Raw genomic sequence first — 11345 nt, forward strand, 5'->3', positions numbered from 1 at the left:
TACTGTAGCTCATATCAGCATGTCCACAACCATGTCCTGACCTTCTCCTCCTGCTTTGTTATCAGATACATTTTAGTCCATTTCAACACGCTAAGTCACCGCATTTACAGTATGGGTACCCGGAGTGCTGGAAACTGATAACACGGGGTATAATTTTTTTTTTTATCTGAGCTCAACAGTCGATCGTATTACACTTCCCCTGAAGTGATGAATTGTATAGCAATCAGCTGAATTTGACAATGTGTGTGTGGATGAGAATCACAGACATGTGCCTTTTTCAGATCAACACCACCTGGCAGTACAGCACACCCATCAATAGGGCCTGTACACTATACACCAGCTCATATCAGCATGTCCACAACCATGTCCTGACCTTCTCCTCCTGCTTTGTTATCTGGACGTGCGACCCATCACAACAGAGGAGTGCAAATATTTAGCTGCCGGGGTGGATGCGTGTACTGTATACGTTGCCGCGCCATATTGTCCTCCGCACGTGCCGTGTGTGTTCCTCCCAAGGCTCCGGTGGAAAACACACACACACAACGCCTCCGATCAGAAAGGAAATAATAGCCTGGAGAAACAAATGCCTTTGGACAACACCACCGCCTCCAGGTATCGCCTTCAAAGCATGGGAATAATAAAACATAATGACTGGGGACAGCCTATCAGCGACAGTCAAAACAATCTTTACATTGGTGACATTTAAGTGCACTTGAATGACAAAGAAACACACTCCCGCGCATCACTTCCTATGCAAAGAGTAGACAAAGGAAAAAAGGTGCAGTGAGCACAGCGTGCTGTCAAAACGTACACATTGCTTCCAGATATAAAATAATGATGTAAAGAATGAGAGGGAACATTGGGTAAAAAAGGATGCGTACAGTACGTCTGCAGCTATTCATCTGGATTGTTTGTTGCAGACATTTGCTTACTTTCTTGAGACCCAATAACTCAAGCCAATAAAATAATGACCCAGATGAATAAAAACATGTTATTCAGATTATGTAGAGTACTAGATAGATAGATAGATAGATAGATAGATAGATAGATAGATACATTAGATAGATAGATAGATACAGTAGATAGATAGATACAGTAGATAGATAGATAGATAGATACAGTAGATAGATAGATCCAGAAGGAAATTACACTACTACTACACATAGATACAACAACAACAACAACAACAACAAATACTATAATTTCAATATAACACAGCACTGACGTACGTTTAGAGTCGCCTTAACATTATCTGACGACCAAATCTTTACGGCTTATTGGAGCTTTTAACTACCAATGCTGTTGTTGTCTCTTTGTCATGACGACAAATGCAAAGCACATCTCAGAGTCATAATTATTCATCAGGGGGCTCCAGCACTCGTTCACACACTAATGATCCAAATCCACTGTACAGTACATTCACACTTATCTTCCCACACAGTCGCATTCAGTCCTATCACACATGGGACCCACACACACACCTCAGACACCTGGCTACACACACCTTACCATCAGACGCGTCTCTCCAAGTCACGGTGGGGAACGTGGTCTTAAACGTGAGGTGCCCCCCTAAGCGAGGGGGCCCCCTCCTACCTCTCCCTGAAGTGGACAGCTTCCTGAGGACATCACGTGTGGCCTATCGTGTGTTTGGGTGCGGAGGATGACGAGTTGAACACGCTGAAGGAGTTATGGAGATGAGAGAGATCACGGTGATGAATGTGACAACAAACAGTCCGAGCGTGGCTTTTCATGGCAATAAAATTACAGTGTTTGATGTCCTCTCTTCAAATGTACAGGAGCTAATTTCACTCCCCAGCAATCTCATCCGCATCACATACGTATACAATGCATGCTGGTAATATATGTACAAGTTAATCATTCCCAACTGTACGGTGTATGTAAATTATGAATGACTTTGAGCTTTGAGCTGCATCCTGTGTATGAAAGGTGCTACACAAATTATTATTATTATTATCATTATTACTTTGATGTCATAATTTTAGCTGGACGAAAGGTCAAAGTTATGCTGACAAAAAAATATAAACATGCATGAGAAGGTGGTGCAGCTTTTAAATCCCATCAACTCAGAAACATCAACAAACTCAGAGTTCTTTGACAAGGCAAACTCCTAAAATGCATAAATCTTTGAGGGGGAATACATAAACATATCCATCAGCCCCATCCATCAAGTGTGTACTTAGAGAGAGAAGATATTAGGAATATTCACGCTGCCTTCATCTCTCCATATCATCCCCCTGAGCGCCACGCCACGCCGCACCGCGCCGCACCGTGCTGTTCCACATCGCCACTGACTTAGTAGAGGCTGTGACACGGCAGGCTCCCGAGGGACCTCTCAGCTGTCATGGGCCTCGTCTACAAACAATTCTGCTCTGCTCCAGTCTCAGACAGATAGACAGACAGATAGACAGGCGGACAGAAAGACAGGCAGACAGAAAAACAGGCAGACAGACAGACAGACAGACAGACAGGGCCCCCAGATTAGGTGCCACGTTGAGTCTTTGCACATCAATTGTCAGAACATCACTTTCAAGAGAAGTTTCAAGGAAATGTGCACAGCTGAAATACAGCCATATAGCTGCTTCCAAACCATGTATTTCAAACAGAGATAGGAGAGAACATATGTAGCTATTTACGGTTGCAGATATAAAGACTTTTTTTTGTTGTCTATGTTGTTATGTTTTCTGTACTCTGGCCAAACATGTTCCCTCTGGGAGATTTGAAGAAATGGTTTCAAAGTTGAGTAGTGATAACCAGACCAAGGTGGAACTATTTACTATGTGATATACAAAAGTTTTGCTAAAATATATCTCCTGTCAAAAAAATCGCAAAAAGCACAAACTACACATTTCTACTCACAACTTCTGCTTTATCGCTCGGGTTTCCTCAACCTTTTCCAGCAGGATTCAAAGCTGACTGTTCGGACAGGAGAAGTGACCTGAATATTAATGTGGCTGCTACTTTGACAACTGTATCTGCACCTAATTTTGACATATGAGAAATCTAATGTATATAATCGATATGGGAATTCAATTTAACAACAAAGAGGCCTGACATTTCTTCTATGTTCTATATGTCTGTGTTAACGTTTCATTGCAGATATGACACATCAAAGTCTATCATATGTCACCATTCCCTCTCTGATGTGCTCCACTCCAATACGAATTCAACTCGCGAAGGTTAAAACGAAATAAACCATTTGAACTTAAAATCTTTCCGCATTGCCATCTAATAATAAAAAAAAAGCAAAGTGCGATATGCAGCAAAAAAAAAAAAGTTATTACACACCAGGATATCTCCTGCTCCACGCCTCAGCAGCCCTTGTTTATACACTTTCCTGTGACCTCCCTCCCTCGCAAAAACCAAGTCTTGGTCCAATTTGCATGCCGTCTTCTGATTGGCTCCTCTGGACTCGTGCCTCAGTGCCCTGCTGCGAGCTGATTGGTTGGGGGTTGGCAGCGGGCAGGGAGCCGTAGTCACTGACAACACACATAAATAGGAGCGTGGGCTCTGTCCTGACTCCACACGCACCTGTGACAAACTGGTCTGCAGTGTTCTCACAGAGAGAGAGAGAGAGACAACGACAGAGAGAAAGACAGAGAGAAAGAGACTTGGAGAGAGAGAAAGACTTACACCAGACACTTCTCTTCAATACGCAGCACTGATTCAACAAGTGCAGCAGCCCGCTTGACAGAGTTTTTCTGCACTCGACAAACAGAGAGATCTCAGCAGCACAGAGACAAGGCTCGACAAGGCAGACAAGACGCAGAGACAGAGAGGAAGAAGACCTTTTTGAGATAAAAAAACCAAAAAAAAAAAAAAAAGAAGAACCCAACGCCAGATGACCACCAACATGGACGTGAAGGACAAGTCTCAGCTGCGGCTCCGCCTGGTGTTCCTGGGGGCGGCCGGCGTGGGCAAGACGGCCCTGATCCAGCGCTTCCTGGCGGACACCTTCGAGCCGAAGCACCGGCGCACCGTGGAGGAGCTCCACAGCAAAGACTACGAGGTGGGCGGCCTCAAGGTCACCGTGGAGATCATGGACACCAGCGGCAGCTACTCCTTCCCGGCCATGCGCAAGCTGAGCATCCAGAACAGCGACGCCTTCGCCCTGGTCTACGCCATCGACGACCCCGAGTCGCTGGAGGCCGTCAAGAGCCTGCGCGACGAGATCCTGGAGGTCAAGGCGGACAAGTGCACGCCCATCGTGGTGGTGGGCAACAAGGCGGACCGCGAGACCGAGCGGCAGGTGGCGTCCGAGGACGTGGTGTCCACCGTGGAGCTGGACTGGAACAGCAGCTTCCTGGAGGCCTCGGCCAAGGAGAACGACAACGTGGTGGAGGTGTTCCGCGAGCTGCTCCAGCAGGCGCACCTGCCCAGCCAGGTGAGCCCGGCGCTCCGACGCCGCCGCGAGACCTTCCCCAAGGACATCGGGCTCCTCCGGCCGCCCATGAACAAGACCAACAGCTGCACCGTCTCGTAAAGGTGGGGCCGTGGGGGGCAGCTCAAGAGGGAGGGAGCCAGGGCAGAGGAGGAGGAGGAAGACGAAGACGAGGAGGACGTCCGGGGGCAAGAAGCCGCAAGGGGACGATGGGACACCTCCACACAGGAGAGCGAGACTCTGGGGGGGAAAGCCTCAGGTGGACAGGTGAACGCTCACGGTGGTGAGGTGACGGTGGTGCTCAGAGTCCAAGGTCGCTCTACCCCATCGGAGAGGTGCAGGTGAGAGGGACACTGAAGTGAGGGCAGAGAGGTGAACACGTGGAGAGAAGACTCGTCTCACGAGGTGAACTGTGTCATGAGAGCACGGCTGTACAGGCTGAAGAAGCCCTCAATGGGCAAATGCATTTCATATGCTTTGTTTTCTCCTTTGCACAAGTCATGGTGATCGCTTCTGGTGTCCAAAACATGATCAATGAAGAGCTTTTTTTTATGTCCTTTTTTTAAATTTGAATGTGTATATTTTGTTCATTTGCAATTTGACTTCAAGACTGTTTGTCAAAGTGAACATATACTTATATTTATTGAAAAAGAAGATAAAAGTGCCAGGTTCATCTCCTGGTTGTGAACATGAACATGTTTGTGTAAAGTGAGTGGAATCTGTACAGCTGGAGGATATTGTTTACAGAACTAGTCCTGTCTGAATTCAAATTGTTGTCAAAGCATGAATTGAACTTCACCAAACGTAAGTGAGGTGGTTGCAGACGTATGTCTATTATGCACTTTCATTTCGAGTGTTATAATATATTCAACAGTTGAACCAATTCAATGTTTCGTGTAAATATGCTTTAGTTTTTTTTCTATCATCATTAACTGTTAACGTGCATTGATTGTTATATGTGGAATGATCTTCACACAATTAAAAAAAAAACGACGAAATAACCGCACGTGTATTGATTTTTAGCGCCAGTCCAGTCCAGCCACGAGGAAGAAGCCGTGTTGACAAATGTTATCACGGTGACATTTACATTTACACGTGAAAAAAGCATAGGCTGCCCTGGGTGGAGAAAATAAAGGGCTGTTTAGCGAGTTAAGGCAGGGTTACTGTGGGTCTTTCAACAAATGACTAGACAAACATTTTAGGCTTTACCTGACATCTGTCTATTTGCTCTTGAGAGAAAGTTCTGTTGACATTTGGACAGCCTACCTTAGATAGATCAGATTCTTCCCGGAACACTGAAGCCCTTAAACCTATCCAATTCATATTTTTTTTTTCCATTAAACCTACATCGACATTTTCAATTAATCAACATATTCCACCAATGGCAGACTTTGAGGAACTACGCTTTAGTGTTGATAAACATAAAACATAGGCTATGAAATAGCCTAGAAGACATTGCCACCTACTGGTTAAATCTGACGTCTCTATACACCATCCAGTTTGAGGCCAAACATAATCGTTCTAATGTCGTTAACATAAGCACCAAACTAACTTTGACATTCACCTTAAAATAATAAATTGAGTTGACAAAATGGACAGCCCATGAAGGAGTAGCCCATTTGTTTAAGCAACTGACCTTGGTGTCACTTAAAAGTATTTAAAAAACCTTTTCCCCCAATGAACCCCACTTTCTGAACAATGCAAATATGGTGCAACAGCTAAACATATAGTTGTACACTGACCGCTCTAGTAACATGCCTATAGGATAGCCTACATAACATGTTGTGAGGGGGTGCCTTCAAAGGCGACACAATGAACCCTCTGAGCACACACTCAGATACAGAAACCACATGGCACCACACAGGCCCATGTGTTTCCCCTTTCCCGTCTACTACGATACCAGGGGCATTGTTTCCTTACCGACACACGAGGAAGTGGCCTGTGGGCCGTTGCTGTCTGGTTCCTCTTCGAGCTGGGTTTAAATAGTCAGCTGCACAAGCCTCAACCTACACGCTTACAGCTCGGCAACACAGACGAGGACGTTATACAGCCATCGAGGTATGTGAGATAAAAAAAAAAACTAAAATTACTGTTGATGTATACACAGATAATTATTGTGTAGATATGTGTAGGTTATATACATTTGGCTTCACAATATGCAAAGTCTCTTTTGGGGAAGTAGGGTTTTCCGTTGACACGTCAACACTCAACAAGCATATACTGTACAGCATATAATTTTGGACTGTTTTGTAGTTGTAACTCTGAGGGCAAAAGCAAATGCTTTTTTTCTATGCACTACAACTAACACTTCTTTTTTTAAAGTGTCTGTCCAAAGCCCTCACTCCTGTCTTTGCCCCTAGACTTGGTCAAAGCTCCACAGAGACTGCTTTAGAGAAGCCTGAGGAGTTTAGAACAAGTATAGGGTCCTCGACTCTGAAGTGATCGCACTTCGGACAGAGCACTGACACCCCCTCATGTCTCCCTCATGTTGTGGGAAAAAAGCCAGTAGGGTATGTTGATTTATGAGCTTACGAGCGTGTTGTGCAGGCAGCTTGGGTGCGGCTGGCTGACCGACTGTTTGGTGTAAGGTCAGCAGACACATGGTTGGACTGAATGCGACATCATCAATCACACTACACAGTGTAAATGTTTCACTACAAGTGCAAATGTTAACCTGTCAGCAATCAGTCAACTCGTCTCGCACACATCACACACCACAACAAGTGATTAAAAAGACTGAGGTTGTAAGAAAAGAGGGCAAAAATACTTTATTGGACCATGAAGAAAAGCTGATGGTAGTTGAATGTAAACATAAATCCATCTTAATGGACTGTAACCAAAAGGCGGATGAAAGCCTCTGGGTTGTGGTAGCATAGAGAATAGACATGTTTAGGTTGAGGCTTCTGGGCTGGGAACCTGAGGGGTATTCCAGGTAAGTACAGTAGTTTAGTGACAGACCTACTGAAGGTTAACTCAGCGTAAGTGGTAAGTCTCCTACAATGAGAGCCCAATGACATTGTTTTGCTAGAATAAAGCTGTACAGCTCTTCTATTAGGAGGTTTACCACTTACTCAGAGTTAACTTACCCAGGTTTGTCACTAAAACACGTACTCGGAATACCCCCCTGAACACAAGTGGATCCAAGTCCATTATCTGGTAATGGAACTCCTGTCTGGGGCTAGGCTGTTCAGCTAACACAGACAGAACATCACAGTGGACAAGTGCGTGACAAAACACAGGTGAAGGCTACATGTATGATTTAAAAAAAAAACATCAGGAGGAACTGAAAGTCATTCGACCAAGTATTACAATCACACCCTAGAAAAGACTGCACGAGGACTGAAAAACGGCAAACTATCGAAACGAGAACAGGGCAACTCCGTAACATCTACACATTAATGGCCTTGCACAAATCCCCCCACCTCAAAATGAGCTTGTTATGATCACAAAGTAAAGTTGTGTTGCCTTAGACACTGTCCACCGCTTGGGTGTTGAAAGATTCATGGGTGTCTATTTAAAAACAAGGAAACAAGAAGAAACAGCTTCTGCTTTGCTGCTCAGTCACAGTACAGTAGGGAAATAAAGGAAAATGGACCCATGTCCAGAAAGGTAAACTGCATACTGGAGTGGGTATAATCATGACAGTGCTGTACTCTTAAGGCAAGTCATAAGCTTTGAATATGGACCTTTGGATAAGCCAGGGAATGAGGTTACTTTAAAACTCATATATATTTTTATTTTAAATGTATTTTTTTTGTGTTTAAAACAAACAAATGAAACAAAATGGCAAAGTGAAATTCAGGCATACGGAGAATATTCCACGCTTGGCCTCCAAAAAGCTGTGAAAACTAGTGTCCCTCTACCAAGTTAGCTTCTGCTGAGCGGTGTAGCGCTATACAATCAAGCACAGGAACATACAACTTCCCAAAGAACATCTCAGAAGACAACGCATGGTTGAAGCACATTGTATTAGGCAGTCGAGTTGCATCGCATGGAAAATAGTGTCATCTCACATGTGCTTCTGCATGTGAGTGCAGTCTTGTCTGCATATGCTACACAGTCAAACACAGTTGTCTTGAGATCACCAACATACAACTATAGAGAAATAGGAATTACTAATAGAAGGCAAGAGTGGCTGGATCCTTGGTCTGACTGCATCTTGACCACGTGTCTGTGTGTCATGAGTGTGTGGGTCTGTGTTCGTGTCCATATACGTGTGAACATTTGTGGGTGGGTTCCAAACAAGTATCTGCTGTGGTCTGTGGCAAGCCTTTGTACTTGTATTTGCATACAGTAAATATAGCATGTACGAGAGTGTAGTGCTTGAGCAATATGCAGTATGAGAGTGCGTGTGTGTGTGTGTGTGTGTGTGTGTGTGTGTGTGTGTGTGTGTGTTACGACGGGTAACAGGCAGCCACTTGGTCCCTCCTGTGCTCCTGCTGGCTGGTCAGTCTGGGCTCCTCAAGCCAGGCTCAGTCGTCCACGGTGATGTTTCGGAACAAGTAGGCCATGGACTCGCCGTTATGGGTGCGGCGGATGGCCTCGGCCAGGATCATGCTCACGTCCACAGTCTTGATCTTTGGGCACTGCAGCTTCTGGACCTCGTGAGGGACCGTGTTAGTGACCACCACCTGAGAGAGAGAGAGAGAGAGAGAGAGAGAAAAATACAGTGTGTTTAACTAACTAATAATATCACTCCAGTAATAGAGCAACAATGTTATGATGTGTTTATGCGCCAATGTGTGCTCCTGCAAGTTGAATTACATACACCTGTCACTAACTATGGTAGCTAGAGAGGCCATTGGTTAAAGGATTGTTGAAGTGAACAGTGACAGCACTGAATTCTATTCCACAGAGCAAAGCCACAGAAGACCACAAGAGAGTAACGTTTGTGCTGATTCAGTACTGATACAAACTATCAGGGACTAATATGGGACTGTTGCATTTGGGGAAGTCTGAGCTGATCAAGTTCCCTCTATTGAAGTATTCCGTAAAACTGAAATCTATTTTGTGGCTCAACAGCGCCCTCCTGTGTCTCTCGCCTGTCACTGGTGAACCCTGAGCAGTTTTTCAAAAACTTTTTTGTTACAGCGTTTAAGTGACTAGTAATTCTGCAATTTGTATAATTCAATTTAGGCTAATGTGATTTCATGTGATTGGGAATGGACGTAGGATTTAGAAATCCAATAAAATTCAGGTATAATTGAAAAATCCAAATCATTCCAATGCCAAGTAACCAGGTTTATATTTGTAAGCATCATAAATATCAACATCTACGGATGAAGCAGTGCATTCAAGAGCCCCTTACCTCATCGATGGCAGACTCCTCTATCAGCCTTGGGGCATCAGCAGAGAGAAGGCCGTGGGTGGCCATGATGTAGATCTTGTAGGCACCTCTCTCCTTCAGGATCTCAGCAGCCGCCACAAAGTTCTCCACGTCGTCAATCATGTCGTCCTGTCAACAAAGTGATGATGTTAAAAAATAAAAGGCAGTTAAAATAATAAATCTTTGTTTTGCTATCTTTCTTTCAAGAGTTGAGGACAAAGGAGTTCACAATAATGTCTGTGTGACTGTGGATGTCTTCAGACTGTTAAGTCACGGTGGCCATGTTTCACAGAGTATGTAGTAAACCGTTCTTACGATAATGATTGCAATTCTGCCACCGACATCTCCCACCACACTGATAGGAGGTTTCTCTTTTGCCATCATCACTGCAACACAAAAGAAAAACAATTTTCAGAGACGAACAGTAGACAAAACGTTGACAACGTCAAATCACAAACACATAAGGGCTGATTAGGTCAGGTTAATTCAATCGAAATGAAATTCCAGATGACCAGTGAGAATGCATTAGTCCACTGCACATGTCAAAGAAGATCCTGCAGCTATGATACCATAGAATTGGCTCAGTTTAAAACAAGCAACTAGTGATAGCTGTGTACACCAGCAGCAGCTAATGATTCTGAAGCACTGGTATCAGACTCACAATGAAACGCAGGACCACAAGAGAAGACTCAGGAGGAGGATCCACTCTAAACAGGCCATGCAAACAGATTAGCGCATCGCCCATGAGAATGTCCTATGGGCATGTGGACCTGAAAAACTCCACAGTCGCCCATTCAAAACTGCTTCCCTCATGCAGCTTTTGCACAAGACCAAATAAGGCCTCTTGCAAATGAAGTCATGAGAAACATGCACGGAAGACAAAAAGTCTGAAAAGATATGAACTGAAACAAATTGGTATTACCCCCAGGGGAAATGGACCAGAATAAAACACCATCTTGTTAGAGCTAGCTTTCTCAGGTCATACAAAGGAATCTGGCTTTGGACGTCTTAATAAAGTGGAATAATGGTGCTCATGTCCAGTGATCAGAAAGGTCTATCTAATATAATAATAATAATAATAACAATAACAATAATACGTTTTATTTATATGACTTCTAAAGGTGCTCTGACAACACTGAAATGACTTGAATTGAGAATAAAGTTGATGGCTCAAGTGTGGGCAGGAGTGTGTTGGCTATAGATAGATAGATAGATAGATAGATAGATAGATAGATACTTTATTATATATATATTATATAGCAGACTATCGTCACTTCTTTCGGGCAGTGTTGCTCCACCATCACAAACAGGGATGACGGTGAAACAGGAACTGCCTGTGCCCTGCCACCAGCTGAAGGAAATGAGCCAATTGGGAAGTAATTATCTTATCCACCTCCTGTGGCAAAACCAAATCATGATTCTGAGAGCATGGCTGCTCAATATGCAGAGATCGTCTGACCAGAGCCAGGGTCTTCAGAGCCACAGGAGAGAGAGAGAGAGAGAGAGAGAGCAGTGTTGCCAGAGTCCGCTTATTATAAGCGACTTGGGCTTGTTTTCCGGTGAAGTTGCGGGTTGCGGTTTTGGGGGCGTGTATTTTACGTGGTCGCTTCTTTTGGGCTT

General features: G+C 44.3%; 2 protein-coding genes and 1 long non-coding RNA gene across 4 annotated transcripts in view; 1 reads left to right on the forward strand and 2 right to left on the reverse strand.

Moving 5' to 3' along the window:
- Window positions 1-2290: 2290 nt before the first annotated feature.
- Window positions 2291-3323, reverse strand: LOC134080325 (uncharacterized). Its single transcript, XR_009939194.1, has 3 exons — window positions 3307-3323; window positions 2878-2934; window positions 2291-2400 (listed from the first exon to the last, which is right to left on the reverse strand). It is a non-coding gene; the product is annotated as an uncharacterized LOC134080325 (long non-coding RNA).
- Window positions 3324-3550: 227 nt separating this feature from the next.
- LOC134092944 (ras-related protein Rap-2a-like) lies at window positions 3551-5394 on the forward strand. The gene has a single exon (XM_062546139.1). The coding sequence runs from the start codon at window positions 3860-3862 to the stop codon at window positions 4499-4501; it is 642 nt and encodes a 213-aa protein (XP_062402123.1). The 5' UTR covers window positions 3551-3859; the 3' UTR covers window positions 4502-5394.
- A 2719-nt stretch (window positions 5395-8113) lies between these two features.
- LOC134092952 (phosphoribosyl pyrophosphate synthase-associated protein 1-like) overlaps window positions 8114-11345 on the reverse strand; it is a 15331-nt gene continuing 12099 nt past the window's right edge. For both annotated transcript variants that reach the window (XM_062546151.1, XM_062546159.1), the window contains 3 exons: window positions 10041-10111; window positions 9708-9854; window positions 8114-9030 (listed from right to left, as the gene is read on the reverse strand). In XM_062546151.1, coding sequence (XP_062402135.1) covers window positions 8872-9030; window positions 9708-9854; window positions 10041-10111 — 377 coding nt within the window. In that variant the 3' untranslated portion in view covers window positions 8114-8871. The remainder of the gene's footprint in view (window positions 9031-9707; window positions 9855-10040; window positions 10112-11345) is intronic.

This window comes from Sardina pilchardus, chromosome 1 (assembly GCF_963854185.1).
Source record: "Sardina pilchardus chromosome 1, fSarPil1.1, whole genome shotgun sequence".
NCBI lineage: Eukaryota > Metazoa > Chordata > Actinopteri > Clupeiformes > Clupeidae > Sardina > Sardina pilchardus.